This window comes from Macaca mulatta, chromosome 4, assembly GCF_049350105.2.
Source record: "Macaca mulatta isolate MMU2019108-1 chromosome 4, T2T-MMU8v2.0, whole genome shotgun sequence".
Classification (NCBI taxonomy): Eukaryota; Metazoa; Chordata; class Mammalia; order Primates; family Cercopithecidae; genus Macaca; species Macaca mulatta.
The window spans coordinates 140919128-140943056 of NC_133409.1; the positions used below are offsets into that span (position 1 = coordinate 140919128).

General features: G+C 43.5%; 1 protein-coding gene and 1 long non-coding RNA gene across 2 annotated transcripts in view; one reads left to right on the forward strand and one right to left on the reverse strand.

The window, feature by feature from the left end:
• LOC106997933 (uncharacterized) overlaps window positions 1–23929 on the forward strand; it is an 80615-nt gene that overhangs the window by 15924 nt on the left and 40762 nt on the right. The window lies entirely within an intron of this gene.
• TREML4 (triggering receptor expressed on myeloid cells like 4) lies at window positions 5821–22441 on the reverse strand. The gene is made up of 6 exons (XM_077999991.1): window positions 22048–22441; window positions 21493–21823; window positions 20956–21006; window positions 20408–20468; window positions 13727–13846; window positions 5821–13290 (listed from the first exon to the last, which is right to left on the reverse strand). Exons 1-5 carry the CDS (start codon window positions 22219–22221, stop codon window positions 13762–13764), a joined length of 702 nt encoding a protein of 233 aa, XP_077856117.1. The 5' UTR covers window positions 22222–22441; the 3' UTR covers window positions 5821–13290; window positions 13727–13761.

Consider the following 23929-nt stretch of genomic DNA (forward strand, 5'->3'; position numbering starts at 1 on the left):
TAATGCCTAAGACTGCCATTACTGGTTCCCAGGACCACACACAATTTTTTAAGAGCAAGGATCAAGAATGGCAGTTTCTTAAGTCTCAGGAAGGGTGTGAAACCCAGGGCATGCTACCTCCATGGGGAAGTTTCTTCTCACAGTCTCCCAACAGCTCCATAAGTTAGATTCAGGGATTGGAGAGTCAAGGTGCTCTCCCATGTCCTGGATTGAATGATTCCCCAGTGGGAAAGTGGATCACAGAAAGACTCTCACTCCCTGCACTTTGGGAGGCTGAAATGGGCGGATCACAAGGTCAGGAGATCGAGACCATCCTGGCTAACACGGTGAAACTCCGTCTCTACTAAAAAATACAAAAAACTAGCCAGGCGAGGTGGCGGGCGCCTGTAGTCCCAGCTACTCGGGAGGCTGAGGCAGGAGAATGGCATGAACTCGGGAGGGGGAGCTTGCAGTGAGCTGAGATCCGGCCACTGCACTCCAGCCTGGGCGACAGAGCAAGACTCCTTCTCCAAAAAAAAAAAAAAAAAAAGGACTCTCACTCACTCTCTCCCATTTGGAAGGGTCTCTTCTGGTTCCCAGCTGGTCCCAACTACACAAGCTTCCTGTTTTCTTTCTATTTTCCTTGATTTTGGACTTTTCTTTTGCTTTTCTGTTGAACTCTCAAGTTCCCTCTTGGATATTGTATTCAAAGTGTGATTGTCTACACACTATTTGGTTCTTTTAAGTGTATGAGATGTGGTTAAAATGCTTCCAGGCAGCCATCTTGGAAAAAAACTAGATATTATTCTATGTTACAAATTGCAAATATCTTGTCTCAGTCTGTCATTTGTCACTTGTCAAGCTCATACAAGACAAGGCTGCGCCAAAGCCAAGTCCTGACTGATTTGACTGCTAATAACGCAATTAGCCACTGTTTTTTTTTTTTTTTTTTTTTTTTTTCTGAGAAGGAGTCTCACTCTGTCGCCAGGCTGGAGTGCAGTGGCGCAATGTCAGCAATGAGCCACTTTTACTTTCAGTCAGTTTATTATTTACATAGACAACAAGAGAAAGATTAGGCAAAGGTGCCAGCTCCTCATGGCTCTTGTCCCACATCCCAAAACAAAAGAGGCCAGACAACTGCAATATGAGTTGTGGGACATTCTACTGCTGAGGAGTCCACTCTAGAGGCAGATAAGTGGTTTCATAACCTGTAGCCCTATTCTGAGGTATGGGACAGAGCCTCTGGCCTCATCAGAACTCAGGAGGGCATGAGGAACTGTCTTTCAGGGGAGACAGAGAAGTTACCGGGCCATGGTTCTCACAAGCCTCCATCCTTTTATGTTCTAGGAGGGTTGCAGGCATTCTGCCATGCTTCAAATTACCTGTACTTCATGTGTCTGCCAGTGTGACCTATGTGGCATATGCAAGGTTGTCAAGGCAATATCATGGAGCTGTTCCCCTAAGTTGCTTTAGTCCACAATATATTTTGTCAGAAAAAGAAATTTTTTTTTGGGAATAGAAACTGTCTATACCCACATTCAGTCTTGACACTGAGAACTGAAATCACACCTTTGCTGTCTACATTAACATAACTTTACTATTTGGGTGTCTGTGTGAATATTACTTTACTGGGAGTTTTCTTGTCCAGGAAAATGGTTTGCTTGTTCATTACAGGAACTTCCTGAAAGATTCATTACCTCTTTAATGGAAAGCATTAAGAGGTAGTTGGCAACCTAAGATTCTTTGAATCCCCCACTTTCAAAATCCTCATCTTATGGTTTCTACCAATCCAGTACTATTCGATCGTGATCCTTACTTAATCATAGCCCAGCCCTTGCTCTGAAAGACCTACCTTAAATCAAACTGCTCAGTAAGTCCTAATCTTGCCTTAAAACACTCCCAAAGTTTTGTCAAGGTGGCTATTTACATTTAAATTAATAAATGATAAATAGAAATTCAGTCCCTCACTCTCACTTGTCTCAGGTCAGATGCTCAATTATCACGCATGGCTAGTGGCTACCCATGTTGGACAGGGAGGGAGAACATTCCACCATCATAGGAAATGCTGCTTTATAGACTTTTGCCTCAACATAAATAGTCAACTAAAAAGCATTCAGTTCCTTGTTATAAATTTAGCTTCTTATTAATACAGATTAAACATTTTATAGCACAATGTGCTTTTACATTTAAGTAGCTTGGATCATAGTTTCCATTTAATTAAAGCAGATTTTCCTCTTAAAGGGAAAAAAATCGCATTAATTTTTTTTTTATTTCAAAAGAAAGAGTTTTTATTCTTTCTCCTTCCTCAGTCTGTTTGTCCTTTCCTCTCTGAGTTTCTTTCTGAAGTGTTTTTAAAAAATACTGAGATGGGCTTCTTTTCCAGAAATTCTGATTCTATTGGTCTGTGTATGAGAACATACACATCAGTATTTTTTTTAAACTAACCAAGCATTGCATTTAGTCCTAACATGTGGCTCCTGCTGAGAGCTGTTAGGTGAGCAATGTCTTCCAGCTGTGGGTTTCTAGCATGCCTACTGAATTGTCAAGGAAGGTAAAGCCAGAGAGGGTTCCTGACTCACCCAAAGTCACAGTCAGTTAGTCAGGCTGACACTAGATCCAGGGTCCCTCACTCAGAGTGCTTTCCCACTACTCATCAGGACCCTGGGGTTGGATGAGCTCCATTGGAATTTGGGGAAGATGCCATTTCCCTCTCCTTAATACTCAGGTTGCAAGAAAACAAAGAAGGTGACTTAGGGAGAATGACAGCCTGGCTGAGAGCCTCCCCTGTTCTCCATCACCACCTCCTTCTTCCCCTGGACATTTCTACCCAGACTAATGTGACTCAAGTCTGCTCCTGCCCCACCCTCCCCTTTCCCTCACTCCCACATCCTCTTAGCACATGGACTGGGGAACAAAGGGCTTGGTGTCCAAACCCAGGGCTCAGAGGCTGGGAAATCATAGTTGATGACATTTGCCACATTTACTGTTGACTGTGGGCAGGAGTGGAGACATCAGCAGTTAACTTGGGTGGAGGCTGGGTCACGGTTCTTGGGCTGGTATACAGTGGGCTCAGGACCTTAGTGCTAGTAGGAAGAACTGTGGGAATCTGAGGCATGTTTTGGGTAGGATTAACATTGGAGAAAGGGGTACCTAAGAGACCTGTGAAAAGGCACATTGGATGAATGGATGGATGGATAAGTGGGTGATTTAATGGATAAACTATTTGGAAGTGGGTGGATGGATGAATGGGTAGGTGGATAAATAGATGGATGAGTGGAGGGATGGATAGGATGTAGGAAGAATAAGTAGATGAAAAGATGGATGAGTGGGTGAATGGGTAGGTGTTAGGGTAAATGGAGCTCAGGAAGGAAATGGACATGGCCAAGAAGCAGGGTTTTCTTTTGCTATAACCTAGGAATAGTGTATGATCAGCCTAGGTTAGAGTCAGGAAGAAGAAAAGGAGGAAAGGAGGGAGGGAGGAAAGGCAGAAAGAGGAAGAAAAAATAAATATTCAGGCTATTCACTTTATTGGATTGCACTTGCCTGCTATTCTTCATCAATCCATATGCCCCCAACTTCTTCAGGAATAAATCCTTGATTATTTTACCTTATATTATTCATTCTACCTTGTATTCACCTATGACTGTGGCGTATCGCTTTATAAGTTATCTTTTATTAATGTATTCCATATGCACTTTGTTTTCCTTAGGCTTAGAATTCCCCTGGTGCTAGGAATTTAAACTTTCTCCCGCCTTTCTCTTTCATTATTCTTTCATCCACCATATTTCTCTAATGCCACCTACCACCTCGCATCATAACCCTTCCTCACATGCTGTTTCTCTGGCCCAACTGTGGGCTCCTCCAGCTCAGGATGGGATCTCAAGGCTTTTGAGTCCCCATCCAGGGCCTAGCTAGCCCTTTGCCCTCCAGGGAATGGGCACTGAGCCAAAGCTTGGGCATTGAAGACTGAGAAGCTTATTGGGGTCCTCTAGGTGCCCATTTGACCAAGTGGCTGGGCACACTCAGCAGTAGGGAAAAAGCACCACTGTTTCTGACCATCACAGAAAAAGGCAGGAGAGCTTGGCAACTCTAATTTCAGGAGGAATGCCCAGGGGTCTTAGGATTAGTGGTGACCCCTAACTTCTCATTTTGAAGCTTAATGACTCTCAACGGATAAGGGCAGGTCCAGGGAGAGGATCCAGGTCCCCTGAGCCCCTGGCTACTACACCTCCCAGCCTCACACCCTAAGTGTCATGTCAGCCTCATTGTTTAGCTGTCTCCTGTGTCATATTTCTCCCCTGCAACTCCATTACTCAGTGATCTTTCTTGACTACAGCCCTTTGAGAGGATGCTGGGAGTTAGGGCCAAGGCTAGGGATGTCTGGAATGGACCATTAAGCCCTTTGTGCTTGAGCATGGGGAAGCTTTAAACTTATTCCAAATAAATTGAGGAGTCCTATTAGTAGCAGCAAAAATGTTAAGAGCAATATATATGATGTGGAAGGAAGAACCAAAAGCCAGCAGGTCTGCATTCTGGGGCTGGCTCTGCCCTTCAGCCCGCAGGTGACCTTAGGCCAGGGGCTTTTCTTCTCCATGCCCCCAGTTTTCAGTGATGAGAAGGTGGAAGGAGAAGATTTCTAGGATCCTCTCCAGCTTTAACACCTTGTGATTCAGGAAGTTTGAGACCCACAAATAACAAGGGACAGAACTTACCTTGAGATACCACCAGGCAGATGATTCTGACAATGGAGATCTCAGGGGATTTAGAGATTCCACACCCATAGAATCCTAAGGCCTCTATTCTGAGCTCAGTCATGGTGATGGTGAAGACGCCATAGAGGTGATCATCCTGGATGAAGAATCGAGGCTCCCAGGTCACTGTCCTGGGACTGTCCCCTACTATGGCACACGTATTGGCTGATATTTTCCTGCACCAGCTTTCCACCTGTAAATGTTGGGAGGGCTGGTACTGGTGTTTTACAGAGGTTGCCTCGCCCTCCAGGCTGGGATGCAACTCTGTCCACTGTGCTCACAATGGCCTCTCTGCCCGTGTTCATACCCTTCCTAGTCCATCCTTGACAAGTGGCCACTACATACTTAAAAATAAGCTGGGACACACCTCTCTTAACTCTCCAATAACTTCCTCTTGTACTTAAAATCACCCAAACTTTATCTCATAGGCTTCAGGGCTGCTTGACTTCCCAGCCTTATCAATCACTGTCCGCACTCAATATGGAGCTACTAAATAAGCCTTTTTTTCTTTGCTTTTTTTTTTTTTTTTTTTTTTTTGAGACAGAGTCTCACTCTGCTGCCCAGGCTGGAGTGCAATGGCGCGATCTTGGCTCACTGCAACCTCTGCCTCCCAGGTCCAAGCGTTCTCCTGCCTCAGCCTCCCGAGTATCTGAGGTTACAAGCATGCACCACCACACTCAGCTAATTTTTGTATTTTTAGTAGAGACAGGATTTCAACCATGTTGGCCAGGCTTGTCTCAAACTTTGGACCTCAGATGATCCACCCGCGTCAGCTTCCCAAAATGCTGGGATTAAAGGTGTGAGCCACTGCGCCTAGCCAAATAGGCCTTTCTTATACAAGCCAAGTTCCTTCTGACCTCAGGACCTTTGCACATGCAGCCCTTGCCACAAAGTGCCCTTCAAAGCACCCAGATTTCAACAGGGCTGGAGAACACTCACCTTTCAGGGGTCGGCTTGGTGTCATCTGCTCAGGGAAGTGTTTTCTGATCCTCAGTACTTCCACAGCTCCTGCATTACTGAGTTACTTTCCTGTTCACTGGTGTTTTTTTTTTTCTCTTACAAAAATTTGTTATTTGCAATTGTTATAGAGCAAGATTGTGTCTGTTTTTGCTCACCACTGTATCCTTAGAGCCTAGAATAGTGCCTGCCACATAACAGGGGCTCAATGAATTATGTTGAAGCAATGGTGAATAAAACACAGCACAGACAGTGCCAAGTTTGAACCTCATCTCAGCCACCTGCTAGCTCTGGGACCCCAGACAAGCTCAGAGTCACATTGGGTTTTCAAGTCTCATTATCTTCATCTGTAAAATGGTGGCAATAGTGCCATGAATAGTGCCATAAAGGCACTGCAACATGACCATTAATGGATTATTATCCTTATTATCTCTGATGTTAGTGGAGTGTGGGACAGGGAGGACTCCCTCCACCCGTCCCAGTGCCCCTACAGCCCACTCACCTGGAGACACATCCAGCTGGATGCCCATCAAGGGGTACAGGGTCCCAGAGGTGTTGCGCATGCACCAGTATCGGCCTGAGTCCTGGAGCCTGAGGGCCACCATGGTGATGTTGACCACCTTGGCCTGGGCATCGTCCTGCAGGAAGTAGCGGGGCCCTTTCACCCAGACTCGGGCAAAGCCAAGCTCACACTTCTTCTTCCTGACTTTGCACCAAACCTTGCCATCCATGCGGCTTTTGTAGCCCTTATAGGAACACTGCACAGACAGAGTCTCCCCTTCGAGGAGCCTCACTTTTGTGTATACGCTGTCAGCAGAGGGGCCTGTGGAGACAAGACTTGTTGAATAAGCTCTGGCAAGAGGAGAGGAAGAAGGCATCATGAAGGTTGAAGATCATGGTGAAGGGCGAGGTGGATATTGTGCTGCTGTCATGAAAACCAGACTGATGGGGAAACATAACCCCATCCTCAGGGAGCTTTCCCCAGCCTGAAGGGAGGTAAACGGGCCCTGAAAACAGCTAGGTCCCAGTATTACGGGGGACACACAGGCCCCCCTCTCAGGGAGCTTTCAGTCCGATAGAGGAGGCAGGTATATCCTTCAGGGAGCCCCAGGTCTAATGGAGGATACGCAGCACTTACACTCGGAGATCCCTCAGACACAGCCCCTTTCCTCATGGTATTTTCTGGTCTGATGGGAGAGTGACAAGCTCTGTCTTCAGGAATTCCCAGGGAATTCATTTTTGTTTTGTTTTGTTTTTGAGATGGAGTCTCGTTCTGTCACCCAGGCTAGAGTGCAGTGGCGTGATCTCAGCTCACTGTAGCCTCCACCTCCTGGGTTCAAACGATTCTCCTGACTCAGCCTCCCGAGTAGCTGAGACTACAGGTGCCTGCCACCACACTCGGCTAATTTTTTGTATTTTTAGTGGAGATAGGATTTCACCGTGTTAGCCAGGATGGTCTCGATCTCCTGACCTCACGATCTGCCCTTCTCGGCCTCCCAAAGTGCTGGGATTACAGGCGTGAGCCACCATGCCCAGCCATATTCACTCTTGTAAATAACCTCTTACAGATTTACTTGAAATCTTTTTGGTTTCCCATAAAGTTTGGGTTGTGGAAGGGGTTCCTATACTCTCACACATGGATGTGAGTGCACATACACTCACACTTACACACAGTCTTGCTTTCTCTCTCTCTCTCACACACACACGTCTATGCACACAGTCTCACACACCCTCCAGCCGCCTCTCCTTTTCCCTATCCATGCGTCTCCTTTATCCCTCTCCCTGCCTCTTCTTCTGTCGTCTCTACTCATCACCAGCTCCCTCTAGAGTCCTAGTCTCTTGGGCAGGCTTCCTAAAGCCACCACAGTGCTTTCCCTCACCCACCTCATCTCAAGAGCCCCTTCCTCCCCTGCCTCCAGCCTCTGTCAGCACGCAGGAAAGCCCCATCAACTTCCCCCTGCTCAACCCTGTCTCGCCTGTGCTACTTCCAGCTCCAGTGGAAATGACCCAGCACTTTGCCCAAGACCACACCCTTCACTTACTCCAAGGCCTAGAATCAGAAGCATTGATTTCTGATGTCCAGTACCTGTGCCATCTGCTCCTTCAGTGTGTGGGGACCTAGCTGGACCCCCATGGTTATGTATGCTCCCCCTACTCACCAGTGCCACGTTTCTACTCCTTAGATGGGACTGTCAAAAAGTAAACTGAGGCACAGTAAAATTTTAAACAGATTATTTGAGAAAACAACAATTCATGAATCAGGCAGCTCCAAGCAGAAGAGGTTGAGGAGCTCCACTGGGGGAATGCAAGGGGAAGACTCCTGCAGGACAAGTAAAGTGAAGAAAATATTTAATTGGTTACAGTTATACAGTTCCCTTATTTGGCCTATCCTGTTGGAAAGACCCTAGTTATCTACATAAGCTTGTTGGCTTCTTCTGACTGGTTGAGCTTAAGTTCTTTTCTTCCTTAATGTACACATTTACAAGAAATAGCTCAAGTTAAGTTTCACTGATGTTTGCAAATCAAGCAAAGTTGAGGTCACTTATGAGGCCTGTTTTTTTTTCTTTTTTTTCGCAGGGACTCTTCAGGCCTGGTCTCCATTTTCATTCATTTTAACAGGACTCAGAGCAAAAAGTCCTCAAGCTTTCACGGCCACAATCTTAAACTGACCTTGGACCCTCCAAGCTCCAAGCAAAGTCTATCTCGGCTGACCCTAAGCTTTTATAGTCTCTCAACTCATTCACTCACTTATTCATTCATTCATTTGTTCATTCCCACAACCTCATTGCTATGCATGGGGCTAGGTAGGCACTGGGGGCACAGGAATGAGACACAGTTGTCACCTGAGACCTCTCAGCTCACAGATGTGTTTTGTTTTCCTTCTTCACCTTTCCTTTTTCCAACCCAGTCCTCAGAACTTCCTGAGCTCCCTGAGTTCAGAGGTCATCTCCCTCCCCAACACACACAGTATGTTCCTTCATCCCTTCCCCCATTAGAACAGTAAGTTGCTTTGGGGTCTTCATGCGCTTGCAATCCATGCTTCTATGAAACCGATACAGTGTGCCCAGCACTGAGCCAGGGATCGTCGAAACTGTGACCCTTGGGATCACTGTGCTGATAAGGGTACAAGGAATCAAACACTCATTCACTGATTGAGGAAGTATGCACAGGATTCAACCTTTCTTAAGAGAAATTTGGAAGCATTGGTCAAAGTCATTAAAGATATGTATACATTAGACTTTTATGTCCAAAATGACTTAACACAACAGTGTATTTTGTCTTTACATTTATTTTTCCCATTAAAAAATTAAGGTCTAATTTACATACAGTACTATTCACCTGTTTAATGAACAGTTCTGAGAGTTCCAGGTATCCAATGCCATAATCAAGAGAGAAGGGTGCCATCATCCCAAAAGCTTTCTTGGATCAGTAACTTTATGTCTTTGACCAAATTTGAGAAGCTCAGACATTTCTTCGAATAATTTTTTAGTCCCACACTTTTTCTCCTTTGCTTCTGGGACTCTGATGATGCAAAAGTTAGCTCTTGTGGTAATGTCGCACAGATAGCCGAGGTTTTGTTCAATTATTTTCAGTCTGCTTTCTCTCTGTTCAGTCTGAGTAAATTTATTGATCTGTCTTTTAGTTCACTAATTATATCCTCTCATTTCTACTACCCTATAGTGTCCATCTAGTGAGCTTTTAATTTTGGTTATTATAGTTTTTAGTTCCCAAATATCCTTTTGTTATTCTGCTACTGATTTCTAGTTTAATTCCAAAAAACTCTACTGAGTTTGTTCTTTTCTTGTTTATTTTCTTTATGACTTACTTTGGACACAGATTAGTTTTAAAAATTTAAGTTTGGAAAATCTCTCAGCCTTTTTTCTTTATGATTTCTGTCTCTCTTATATTGGCTGCTTATGCCCGTCCTTACTAGAATTGAATCCTTATAGAGTTGTTTCTTTTAGTTATTTAATATTTTCTCATTTAACACTTAATTCTTTGATCTACTTAAAATTTATTTTAGATTATAGTATGAAAAGAGGGTAGCATTTAATTTTTTCCAAATAGTTAAACATATGCTGTTTTCATTGTTAAATAAACTCATTGATGTGAATGGCTATCTTTGTGATATAGTAAGTGTATCTATATATTTGGACGGTTTATGGCAAACTCATCAACTCTATTTACCTCTGGGGCTTCCTTAGGTAGTGAAATCTGTAGTAATTCACTGATCCTAAAAAAAAAAAAAAAAAGGGTGGGAAGGGAATAAAAGATGAGAACACAAGAAAAATTACCAAATGCTATAAAAGATAACAAATTGAACAAATTTCTTATAGAGAAACAAATTGAACAATCTGTTACAGAGAAAGCAGAACCAGTGGGAGAACAATGATTTAAAGAAGCATAGTAGATATTCTCAGAGCATAGTAGATATTCTCAGGACAATATTAGAGGCATGAAACAAGAGCAAGCAATAATGAAGAAGAAAACATTAGAAATATTGATTAAGAAAATGATCATTGTTGAAAGAAAACTCTGAATGCAATGACTGGCAGAAGAATGAGTACATAAGGGAAAGAGTCAAGGAGAGCTCCCTAAAGGCAGTAGGAAGGAATAAAGTGATAGAAAGTGTAAGAGAAACATTAAGAGGTATGGAGGATAGAAATAGAAACGTCAATATCTCCTCAAAGAAGTCCCTAAAGGAGAAAAAGGAGTAAATGGAGTAGAAGAACTACTTGAAAAAATAATACCAAGGATTTTTCCGAATTAAACAAATATGTAAGACACCAGATTGAATGTGTTCAGAGAGTTCCAAATAGAATGGATAATCAAGCTTTTGGCTTCCCGCTCCCTCCATCTTTCCTTGTTTTGTCGCCCGGCTTCCCAAACACCCCTTGACTCTTCTCCCTCTTTTCCGCCCACCTGCGTGTCCGCGGGAGCCCGGGACCTCCTCGTGGGGGTCCGCCACTGCAGCACGGCGGGTTGTTGGGGCAGCCAGGGGCCACTGCTGGCCTCTATGGTCATACCACCCTCAACGCGCCTGAGGCATGACCCAGGCAGGGTCGGCCTGGTTAGGAGGTGGATGGGATTCCGCCTGGGAATACCAGGTGATGTAGGCTTTTGGCTCCCTGCTCCTTCCCTCTTTCTGCCTTTTGTCGCCGGGCTTCCCAACCACTCCCTGACTCTTATCCCACTTTTTCGCCCCCCCAAAAAAAAAGAAAAAGAAAAAGAAAAAAAAAAACAAACCGGATAATTACCGCACATTAAACACATTGTAATAAAAATTTCAAAAAGAAAATTATAAAATGTTCCAGAGATAAAATTGGTCAGTAAAGATGAATAACTATCAGATTATTATCAGACATTTCCATAGCAACACTATGAAGATAAGAAAACAATAAAAAATGTTCAAAATTTTAAAGAAAGATACATTTTTTTTTTTTAGATGTTAGCTTATGACACAGAATTTACCACCTGCTTGAAAATTGTGGTTAAGGGAATTATGACAATTTTGAGGCCAAGGATGTTAAGAAAAAATATTTAAAAGTTATAGCTAAATGCTAGCTCTTAGCATCTGATTAAAGAAGACCTATTTTTATTTAGTCCATTTTTATCCCACTACCAATGTTCTTTAAGTGAAGCTCAATATTTCCATACTACAAGTGAACTTTTCCCAACCGACTGCAGTTGTAAAAGTTCAATAAATCAAGAAAGGATTGGGGTCAGCCACATACGACTGAAAACCAAATAGCAGTGGCTTCAAGACACAATTGTTTAATTTTAGGTATCATTTTAATTATGAAAATTTCCAAGCATACACAAAAGTAGAGATAATCACATATCTAGCCCCACGTAGCATCACTCAGCTACATTTATTTTTGCCGTCCATTTTTTTTTTTAATTGGCAATACCATTCCAAGGGTTGTGCTATATGCTTCACATAGACTCAAAGAAAACACATAATCGCTAGTGTCTAGATTCTTGGTTCAGGTAACACAAGCTGGCAGTATTAATTAGATGTCTGAGATCCTACAACCCAGCTGATGCCACCTGTGTATAAGTCCTAAAGGAAGTCTCACATGATTCCACAAGAGAACCTGAAGGAGGGTATTCATCACAGCATTATTTACGATATAAAGAAGTGAAGGCAAAAAAGCACATGCACCCTGGGTTCGGAATGATGCACTATGGGATATGAACACAATGTAATAAGCACTGAAAAAAAGTGGGCTGTGTATATGCACCCAGCAAGGAGTAAGACAAGCATATGAAAAAGGTCTATCACGATTTCTTCTAAGTAAGTTTAAACATAGTCACAGAAAAAAAATACTGCATGTTTTATAAGAATACATTCAAATTTAAAGTTACATGCCAAACGCATTAGAGTGGTTGCTTCGGAGAAGAAGGCAAGTGGAAATAAGGAATGGGGATTAAAAAAATAAAGAAACAAAGCAAAAGTGATGCCTCTCACAGATAGGTGATGATCATGCGGCAGGAGCTGAGATATACATGAAGAGACTTTTGTTTGATGCCGCGTCCCCAAAAGAGCAAAAGAAAATGGCGCTCTATTTATAGTGGTCTTTTTCAGGGCTGGCATTCAGCTGCTATGCACCAGTACCTCAAATTGGTTGTTCATGGTGGACCCCCATTCTGAGTTGTCAATCCCAGTCTCACTAGACGTTAGTTGGAAAATGACTGTACCTATTCTTGCTTCATAAATGTGTGCTCCTCTTCTGTTCCCTAAAACATTTATCTTTCACCCACCGTCAATTATCGTTAGTTCAACTTGATTTTCTCTTTTAGGCTATGAATCTCACATGTTAAGCAAACAGAATATGGGCCCCAGATTATCAGATTCCATTTATGGATGAATGTTCTGGGTCCTGTTTTAGGCTACTGAGTCTCCTGCTCATGTCATTTTAACTCATCTTATTTTTTCTTTTACTTCTAGATCTTCTTCAGCTTTCAGTCTGCTGATTACAGCCTTTCTTAGTTTCAATTTTATCATTTATTTTTAAGTCATTTCTCTCTCATTTAGGATATCTGAGGTGGGAGAGGAGGCAGGTGAGGGGATACACCTGCTTTCTTGCTCAGCTGCCCCTGACACATTCCAGTTCAGAGGCTGAATTTAATTAAGCACAAGAGGAAATTCATAGGACTCTCGGGCAGACCACAGGCAACAAACAGGGAAAATGTGAGGGATCCTGGAGACCTGCCGGGGTGGGGCTGAGAGAACCACAGAGTGCTGGAGAGGACACCAGGCGCTGCTGAAGATGCTGAGCTGGGCGTTGACCCGGATGCAGAAAGCCCCGCCCCAGATCTTCCCAATGGCAGAAGGCAGGGCAGCGGAAGTAGATCTAAGAGGGTTCAGGGCAGGGGTGAGCGGTCGCCACCGGGGAGATAGGGAGCTGAAAGTTCTCTCCAACAGGCTTAGTGCTGGCCTTTCCTCATGGGGAGGTGGGGCCTGATGCTTAGGGCAGCTCCCAATAGCTGGGCAGGGGAAGAACTGGAATTCATCCTGGATCCAAGCTGTGGCTCATGCACCCAAGGGTCCTGGGACAAGACTGTGCTGGGACAATCAGAAACCTCTGTCACTGCTGTCCTCAGACGGGGCAAGAGGGGGAAAGTCATGAATGAAGTGATGTTTTTCTGATCCTTTGTCTCACCCTGCCCCTGTTACCTGTTACTCCTTTTCCCGCCCCTCCCCCCACTTCTCCCAGTCCCCTGCTTCCTTCCCTTTCCTTTCCTGTCCCCTAAACCTTCTACCCAGGCACTCTCAGCTTTGTCCTCCTGGTCTTTTTCCTCTTAGGACAAAGACAGAGGCAGAGCCCTGGGATGGGACTCCCAGAAAGCCTCTGTCTCTTTCTAAGGTCTGCGTCTGCAGGAAGGCAGAGATTGCAAGGAAACATATTTAAATTGTTCCCAGCTGTCATTTTTCCTGGCTCTGTGATCTGGCTGCTTCTTCCTAGCCATCTTTCTAGGAACAGAATCCGGCCCCAGCTCTATTGCCCCCCAGACCAAATCCAGGCCCCTCTCACCTGTGGCACCTGCAGGTCAGAAACACAAACAGGACTCACAGCATCAGGCACTTGGCCATGAGGAGTCCACACAGCACAGAGACCAGCAAACGGGCCACCTGAGCCAAGGCACTTGATTTCCTGCAGGGAAGAAGGAGAAAGGAGGATGGACTTGGGCCAGGATGTCACCACCTCCTGCGGTGTCCCTAAGCCAGGCAGGCCCTTTGTGGCTGGAGCTGTTTGTAGAGGGGCTCACCCTGAACTGACTGTGACACAGGGGCGTGGGGTAGGAGCCACAGAGATATCTGGGACTGAGAGGGGATCTGGTCAGAAGGAACCTCAAAGTCTTGAATGGAGGAAAAAGCTGGCCAGGGGAAGAGCAAGGGATTAGAGTTCAGGTAAGGGGAGGGATAGAGCCAGGGGAGCAGGAATTCTCCCTAACCAGGTCAGGTAGGACCGGACCATCAGGAGCCTCTTAGGAATCAGAGCCAAGTGCATCTTCAAGACAAGCCAAGATATCACACCTGAGGGAATGAGGCCTAGAGACTGCACAGGACCTGACCAGACCCTTAGGAGCAGTGACAGCACAGACCTAGACCTCCTGTCTGTTGGTCCCAGGGGTCCTCCCTGGTCCCCTCTGTGTAGTCCCCACTCCTGGCCTGCCTAGCTCTGATTCTAGGAATACCCTGTCCCAGCAAATCTGCTTTTCTCTTGTAGCCTCAGTAACTTACTGCTTCAGTGTTACTTAATATATAATAAAGTCACTGAGCTCTTTTTATTTTCACTTTTTCATGGTTGACTTAGCTACTCATGTATATTCTTTTTTTCGTATAATTTTAGAGTAAATTTTTCAAGTTCTTTACAAAAGTACAAGTTGTGTTTGGGATTACATTTAAAGACTCTTTGATTTGGGAGAAATTGACATCTTTACAATGTTATTGCCTCTTCCAAAGTCATGGATTATTTCTATTTATTCAGATCACGTGTCATTTTTTAGCATTTTATACTTTTCTCCAAATAGGTCTTGGTTAAATTAATTCTTTCTAGAAACTTTATAGACTTTGTGACTGTAATGAAAACTATCTTATTTTTCTAAATGATTATTCCTCATACCAATCTATTTGTAATGTATGTCAGTTGATTTTGTCTCTGGCAGCCTTGCTAAACTCTCTTGTGACATCTAACAGTTTGTTGTTTCTCATTCTTTTTCTGGGTAGATGATCCCATCATCTGCAAGTCATGACAGTTTTTCCTCTTCTTGTTTAATCTTCTTTCTTGTAACCTGTTTTCCTTTCCTTCAAGCATTGATCAGAACCTCTAATATTTTAGAAGACATTTATGGTAGCTGTGAAAATCCTTAATTTGAGTTTATACCTCCAATAAGTAATCTTTATTGTAATCATTGGTGTACAATCTTTACCAAGTTTTCTGTTTTTATTTGTATTTTATTAAGAGCTTTTTCATATAACATAAATGTGCCAAATATTCCCAAATGTTTTTTGTGCAGCAGTTGGCTTTTTTCCTGTAGTTTATGAATTTGGTTGACTTATATTAACAGATTTTGTAAAGTTGAACAATCCTTTTTGTTTTGTGATAAAACTCTCCTCTGTTATAATCAGTCTTCTTTTCAATGCACTCTTGAATTCAGTTAGCTAATGGTAATTTGGGAATTGACCCCATGTGCATCAGATAAATGAACCTGTAATGTAATTTTTTTGTATCGCCTTTAATTAGTTCTGAGATTTTGATGACACTAACCTCTTCAAATGACCTGGGCCATTTTTGCTTCTTTTCTATTTTCTGCAACATCTAGTATGAAATATAAATCAAATGTTTCTTTAAAAATTGGGTTACCTGAAAACCATGTGAGTCTTGAATTTTCTGTGAGGATGGGTCTCATCAACCATTTCAGTTTTCCTATTTATTAATCTATTGAAATCTGTTACTTCTTGTGTTAATCTTGGCAGTTCATATTGTTATGAAATTGTGTGCTTCTAGGATTTAAAACAACAAGATTTTATTCAGGATTTATTTATTTTAAAATCTCTGTAGAATGAGTGTGTGGTTATTTTCTTCTTTTTCTTCGATTTGTTGTTTATTCATTATCTTCTTTTATCTTCTTTTGTCTTGGCAAGAACATGTCTATCTTAGTAAACTTTTAAAGAATGAATTATGAATTTCTTTGGTCTCCTTTCTCAATCGTTCAATTACATGATTATTTGGGCTTGCTCTGAAGCTCACGTTCCATCTTCTTGAGATGCTTCCTTAGCTCATTAATTTGAAAGTTTTCATGTTTTCCAACAAATGTATTCAAAGGTACTGATTACTCCCTAATATTGTATGCCTCATACTTTTTGATATATAGTGGTCATATTATAAAAGTATATTTTATTGCATACTTAAACATTCATATATGAATGTATTAGTAAATAGTTTGAAAAGTGCTATTTTATCTTTAGTTCTCTTATGCATTCCTAATGTCATTGCGTTAGGTTTGGAGAATATATTCTGTGTCATACTGATTCTTTAGAATTTCTTCACACTTCTTATGTGTCCTCATACAAGGTGTCCTTTTGTAAATACATTCCATGTATTTGAAAGAACGTATACTATCTGTTTTTATTATGTAGAGGGTTATAAACATATATATGTGTACTTATACACTATTTATATTTATGAATACTGTATTTTATAAAACATACATAATATATGGAATCTGGCTGCAGAGCAGAAGGGTAGTGGCTGGTGAGCAAGGGAAGCCTCATAGTATTTACAGCCTCCCCATCGCACTCATCACTGCCTGAGCTCCGCCTCCTGTTAGATTAGTGGTGCTTTAGATTCTTGTAGTAGCATGAACCCTATTATATATTATTAAACTATTTAAAACAAGGTTTATATAGTTTAGAACATTTTTCAATCTGTAACTACATTTTTATATATTTGAAAATATATGTTTAAAAGTATAGTTTATATGTATCCTATATTATCATAAATATCTCATAAAATATGTAACATATTGATAAATATATGATGGTATTATACTGGAATTTATTAGTTATTTGGCTTAAAACTTAAACCCCTGTATTTAGTTTTGTCTCATTGGTCTTTGATCCTCTGAGAGGTATGTGAGCCTTCAACTACAATGGCTAATAATTTACTTCTTGCATTTCTGATATTGTTGCTTGATATATTTCATGGCCAAAATGTAAGCACATACACGTTTATGATGGGTCTATTTTCATATTCAAGTGTGTCTTTCATCAGTATATATTACATATCTTTGTCTTTTTTATAAGCAAACGTTATAGACATAATATTTTACCTTAAATTCTATTTTATTCAATATTAAGAGTGCCAGAACAGTTTGTTTCCTAATAGTCAAATATATTTTTCTAACTTTTAAACTTTTAAAATCTTTTTGTGTGTGTATCTCTTATAGATAGTATAATATTGCAATTTTTAAAACTCAAAGTGTCCCTGTCCTTATTTTGTGAGTTTAATTCACTTAAATTTATTGGAATTGCATTTATGTTAGGACGTAATTCTACCTTTTTATTTCACTTTTTCCATTTATTGTGCTTTATTTAAAAAAAATTCGATTCCAGTTTTCCTTTGGCTAGAGTTTTATTTTGCTGGATGAAAGGGTATACATTCTCTTGACTTAACCTGAAGACTCTTATCCACGTTGGTTTAGTACAATTGCTACACTGAGCTTATCAATATCTACATATTGCCTCTCATGAGACAAATACCCAACCATCCTTTCATGGGCTTCTGGTCTCTCCTTCTCACCCCATGTTGATATTGTCTAGAACGGGGTCCCCAACCCCTGAGTCACAGACCAGTACCAGTTCCTGGCCTGTTAGAAATCTGGCTGCACAGCAGGAGGGTAGTGGCTGGTGAGCAAGGGAAGCCTCATAGTATTTACAGCCTCCCCATCGCACTCAACACTGCCTGAGCTCCACCTCCTGTTAGATTAGTGGTGGCTTTAGATTCTTGTAGTAGCATGAACCCTATTATGAACGGGGCATGTGAGGGTTCTAGGTTGCATGTTCCTTAGGAAAATCAAATGCCTGATCATCTGCCACTGTTTCCCATCACCCCCAGATAGGACTGTCTAGTTGCAGGAAAACAAGCTCAGAGCTCCCACAGACTCTACATTATGGTGAGTTGTATAATTATTTCATTATATATTAAAATGTAATAATAATATAAATAAATAAAGTGCACAATAAATGTTATGCACTTGAGTCATCCTGAAACCACCGCCCACCTCCAAGTCCATGGAAAAATTGTCTTCTGCGAAGCCAATCTCTGGTGCCATAAAGGTTAGGGACTGCTGGTCTAGAATGTTATTTTTCAATGACCATGAATGTATTTTCTCTTGTTCTTCATTTTGCTCTTAGCTGCCATTTCTATGAATTAAAAAAGATAAAAATAAACTTTCCCAAGATGCTGGGCACACTTACTCCCTCACTTCTAGCAGTGTCTCCATTGTTTATTTTTCATCCTAGCTGAGTCCTTCCTCCAGGACTGTTTTCAATGGGGATCTCTGCATGTGGCAAACCTTCTGAGGCCTTGAGAATCCAGAGGTTTTATGATTTCACATTGGAGTGACAATTTGGCTGAATACAAAACACTGGATACAAAGTTTTTCTTTAGTACTTTAGAAATATTACTCAATGGTCTTCTTTTCTCTAGTGTTCCTCTTAAGAAGTCTAATTCGTGTTCCTTTGTAGGTGATCTGAAAGCGTTCAGACATTTCCCTCTGCTTTTTAAGTTCTTCCGTTTTACATAATGGGTGTAGAGGTATTTTTTGTGTGTGTGTTGGCTGTTTTCCCCTATTTGGCAATGTACGAATCTTTTCAATTTGAGGTCTTTTCTTCTATAATTTTGAAAAACTTTCCTGGATTCCTTCTTCAAATATTTCTTTCTTTCATCCTTTATTTCCCACAGGGGTTCTTGATACCCATACATTAGTACATCTACTCTTTTCCTTCATGTCTCCTGACTTCTCTTTGATTTTTAAATGTCCAGTTCTTTCCAGGAACTTCTGTGAGAATTCCTCAACTTCCTACAGCTCACTGGCCAGCCACGGCCATCCTTCATCACATATATTGTGGTCTATAATATTTTTCACAACTATGATTAGCATTTGGCTCTTTTTTTCCAATGGATCATCCTCATGATCCACATAGGTCATGTTTCCCTTCACCTCTTTAGCCAGACTGATGATAGGTACTTCAGTTCCTGGGGAATGGGCAGTTCCCATAGTTCTGCTTCACAGGTTTCTATTGTTGGGTGTGTTGCCACTCTTTTAAGGTAGTGCTTCTACTAAGAAACCTAGGTATTTTGGCTTGTGAATTCAGATTCCACTGGGCGTATTAGATACGGATCTGGTAATGGGGAATAATGGAAGACTAAATCCTCTAGCCATTGAGGATTAAAAATGAAAGGAAAAAGCCCTAAAGCAACAGTCCCCAACCTTTTTGGCACCTGGGAACTGTTTTGTGGAAGACAAATTTTCCACAGACCTGAGAGTTGGGATGGTTTCAGGATGATTAAAGCACATTATATTTATTGTGCACTTTATTTCTATTATTATTATGTTGTAATATATAATGAAATAATTATACGACTCAACGTAATGTAGAATCTGTGGGAGCCCTGAACTTGATTTCCTACAACTGGATGGTCCCATCTGGGAGTGATGGGAGATAGTGACAGATCATTAGCCATTCAATTATCATAAGGAGCATGCAACCTAGAACCCTTGCATGCACAGTTCATAACAGGGTTCATGCTACTATGAGAATCTAATGCTGACACTGATTTGACAGGAGGCGGAGCTCAGGTGGTAATGCAAGCTATGGAAAGAGGCTGTAATTCAGATGGTGGTAATGCAAGCTATGGAAAGAGGCTGTAATTCAGATGAACTCCAGTGGTTCGCCACTCACTCCCTAATATATGGCCCAATTTCTAACAGGCTTGGGGACCACTGCCCTAGAGCACAAGACCCCAGGGACCCCCATTAGCTGCCACGCTTGTTCTCTGGTTAGAGTTTCACCTTCAAACTCCCTGAGAGAGAGAGTCTGTTTGTAATCCACCTGTGCTGGAGTTTGCAGGAGAGGGTTAGGGAGCAAATGCTCTGGCAGTTGGTTGTCTATTTTCATCAGTCGCTCATGGCTTTTGCTGTGCTCCATGGTCCCCTAGAGCACCTGTGACCTAGTCTATTGCAGCCTATTCCTACAGTGAAGGGGAGGCCATGATGGCCTCAAAACCCATGACTACAGGGATAGAAGCAGAATTTAAGAGCATTCCTCTCATCTTTCTCTGGCTGACTTCTCCAGCCACCATCTGCCCCAGGCTGCAGTCACTCTATTCACACTCACCCTTCAACACACCAACACAGCCTCCAGTTTCCACATTTTCTGGATTCCATTTTGTCTCATTGCAGAAATCCATGTTGAACTGTCTTTTCCATGGTTCCTCCACAATTAACAACCTGCATCCTCTTCCCCTTTCCTCTCTACCAAACTTGGAGTCATGGCCTGGGGGCTCCACAGCTGTAACCTATGCCCCAACCCACCCAACCCACCAGAGAAGGATCCTTGCGTGCCCTGGACCTGATTTGAAGGTTCATGAGCTAATCAGGCCTCCCTTCCCAAGACCTCCCTCCCATTGTTAAAACCTCTGACCTACCTGGTCTCAGAGCCCTTGATGGAGGGATGGCCAGAGGTCCCCTCTGGAGAAGTGATCAGAACTAAGGAGGACACAAAGAAGACAGTGGCTGCCCAGGGGACCAGAATAAAGAATGGGATTGGGTCCCAAAAGTGTGAGAGGAAGGGGAGAGGGACCAGAGGCAGCTCCTAAGGGTCCCTCAGGCTAAGGGTAACTGAGGCCTGAAATCTCCATATCCAGCTAAAGTTAAGTCTGGCACTGTCCTCTCCATGCTGGTGGGCCAGTGGCAGGAGGACTGGGACACATGTGTGCAAGGTGTCCCATATGGACTCCCCTCTAGGGACACCCGCCCATCATCATGAGAACATAGCGATCTTCTGATCACATCAGATAGTGCATGTTTCTCTCCCTGGGAGTCAGTGGGCCCTGAAGGTAGCTTCCCACCGGCCCAGGCCCCAGGAGATCAGTCCTCAGAGGCAGTCCTCCCTGGTTTCCCCTTCCCTGAATCTGAGGCTCCCAAGCTGCCTGGTGACCCTTCTAATCTCCCCCCACCGAGGCCTCCAACCTACCTGTGCTTGTTGCGAGCCAGGGGAAGGTCCACATAGGAGACGTTGTTGGGGCTAAAGAAAAAAGCAGACAATGACTCTCCAGGGGCCCAGAAGAGAGTGGGGTCTACCCCATACATGAGAGGAGGTAGGGGCCCAGAGCCAGACCCTCAGGATGTCTTAGGCCGGGAGTGTCCCGTGCCTCAGATCTGCATAACAGAGCTGTGGGGGTGTGTGTGTGTTTTTGTGTGTGTGTGTGTGTGTGTGAAAAGAAGAGTTGCGGGTGTGCCTGTGTAACACGAAGAGAGATGCAGAATGACAGACAGACTGTGTCTCTGTCCAGGGATCTCTGGGGGTATCTTCCCAACAGTCGAGGCCAGGATGTGCTGGGTGAAGGAGAGGTGAGAGTCCATGTCTAGGGACAGAATCTTTGCTCCCCTTGGGTCAGAGCAGAAGACCTGGCAGGATGGGGGATGATAGAGGCATGGGAGGGGGGGCATGACATTTCCTTCAGGTCCGTGGGGGGTGGCACAGAGGTATTTCCTCAAGAAAAGCGCTCACCTGGAGACACCACCAGATTGATATCTCTAAGAACACTGATGACTTTTTTGGAAGTGTTGTAAATTCCACACCAGTAGAATCCTGAGTCGTTCTGTGTCAGCTGAATCATGGTGATGTTGAAGAAGCCAGCGTCGGGCTCATCCCAGATTGTGTAACGAGACTTCTGAACTGCTGTCCGGGGCTTGGAGCTGGTGACAAGTATGGTACACCAATCTGGAGATGTCTGCTGACACCAGGTCTTGGACTGATAGGGTCCTGTCTTGGGTGAGTACTGGCATTGCAGGAGAAGGGTCTGTCCTGTGTGTTTGTGAAGTTCTTCAGGCATGGTGCCCTTTACCCAGGAACCTGCAGAAAGATACCAAGGTCAGAGCTCTGAAGGGACCCAACCTCCCCCATCACAGGCTTGGGAAGGGGAGAGGGAACTACTTCTGATGCCCACACATGGAAGAGGGCCCCTAAATTCTGTCCTCTGGTCACAGAGCCACGCTGCTTCCCTGCCCCACTCATTCTTCATCCCACTCCTTGTACCCCCTGCCCTCTTTCCTTCCATGTCACCTGAGGCCAGGAGCAGCAGCAGCACAGGTAGAAGCAGCAGGTGTGGACCCTCCCAGGCCATTCCAGCCCAAATCTGTTTCTGACAGTGGAGGAGAGGATAAAAAAGGGAGTCCTCTCAGGAGAGGGAGTCAGATGCTCTGCCTGATTCTGCCCCAGGTTCCCAGTGTCTCTCATCTGGGAAAATTGAGGAAGGTCAATGCCTTGACCGAAATGGTCGGCCTGGGAGGGCGGGCTCTGCAGACCAGGGGAGGAGGGGCAGCCAGGCCTGGACAGCAGCCATCTGCTACAGGGTCTGTCTCTGGGCCTGGTCACCTCAGCCCTCCTGTGTTGCTCTGCTGCCTTTCACTGAACTTCTCCCTGCGTCTGCTGCTTTATGCCTTCCAGCCCATCATACTGCTCCTCTGTTGCTAGGGGCAGCTCTCAGGATGGCCAAGAATAAAGCTGGTGAATAAAGCTGGGTCATCCCTCCTTCCTTCTCTCTATGCACTTCCTATAGGTGGTCAGGGCACTTGGAGGCATAACCAGACCCCTGAGTCCTTCTGGTCTCAGCCATGGTGGATTGATGATGAGTTTTGATCCTGGGACATTTTGTAGAGGGCAAATTTTAATCCCAGGAATTATAAGATGTACCCTGGAAATGGTGGGGCCAGGAGAGCGGGGAGGAAAGAGAGTGCTGGTCAGGGATATTTGGAGGGGAAGGCAGGCAGGAGTGGATCAGTTATGGGAGCTTGGGATCATCTCAATCATTGCTTGTTGGATGAATACATGAGTGGATGAAATAACAACGTGTGTGTAAAATGTACAGTAGAAGAAAATGGCCAAAGTGAGAACTATCTAGCAACAAAATCAAGTGGTACTGGATTACCACCCAATGTGTATATTAAAACTCTAGGAGTCCATGCTGATGTAAGTAAATGACTGAATAAAGAACTGCAGGAGAATAGACAAATATTCCATGTATAAGGATTCTGCTGTGTTCAGAATGTTGGTGTTCCTCCACCTCATATATTCAAACGTAATTTCCGTGTGATAGCATTAAGAGGTGGGATCTTGTGGGAAAATCTGGTCATGAGGGTGTCACCCTCAAGAATGAGATTAATGCCCTTATACCAGAGACTGCAGGAAGCAGATTTGCCCTGTCTGCCATGTGAGAACAGTGTTCACACCTTCAGTCAACTGAGGTTACTGCAAGAAAGCACCACCTTGGAAGCAGAGAGCAGCCCTCAGCAGATAACAAATCCACTGACACCTTGATCTTTGACTTCTCAGCCCCCAGAACTTTGAGAAAGAGATTTCTATTATGTATAAAGTCGCCAGTCTAAGGCATCTTCTCATAGCAGCCTGAAGGAACTGAGGGAGATTGCAAACAACTCTTATAGGTTCTGCTCTCAAGGGGGAGCGTAAATTCCCACTGCTAAAGCGTGGGCTGTGCAGGTGACTTTCCTCCAGAGGACAGCATGGGGAAGGAGGAGAAGAGTAACTGTACAGTGGAGAAACCTCACGCTTACTGTGGCAGCCAGGCAACCAAGATGCAGACCCACAGGGATAACTCTGGTTGTTAGAATGTGTCACTGACTTGATGTGATGACAGGGTAATTAGCTGTGCAGACTCCTTCCCCAAAGCCACTAGCCCCAGGAGAAAAACATCAAACAAATTCCACATGAGGGACATTCTACAAAATACCTGAACAGCATTCCTCTAAACTGTCAAGGCCATCAAAACTAAGAAATAATTCCCAGAAACTGCCATGGATAAGAGGAACCTAAGCAGACATGAAGACTAAAAGCAATGTGGTGTCCTAGGTGGGATCCTGGAGCACAGAAAGTACACGAGGTAAAAGCCAGGGAAATCTGAATGAAGTAAGGACTTCAATTAATAAAA

What these genes read in the sequence shown, in the direction of transcription:
- TREML4 (XM_077999991.1), bottom strand. Translation starts at nt 22,221, where the DNA reads ATGAGAGACACTGGGAACCTGGGGCAGAATCAGGCAGAGCATCTGACT. An exon ending in GCTGCTGCTCCTGGCCTCAG is followed by an intron (nt 21,824 to 22,047) that starts GTGACATGGAAG and finishes TCCTGGGTAAAG; the next exon opens with GGCACCATGCCTGAAGAACT. An exon ending in ATCAAGGGCTCTGAGACCAG is followed by an intron (nt 13,847 to 20,407) that starts GTAGGTCAGAGG and finishes TCTTCCCTGCAG; the next exon opens with GAAATCAAGTGCCTTGGCTC.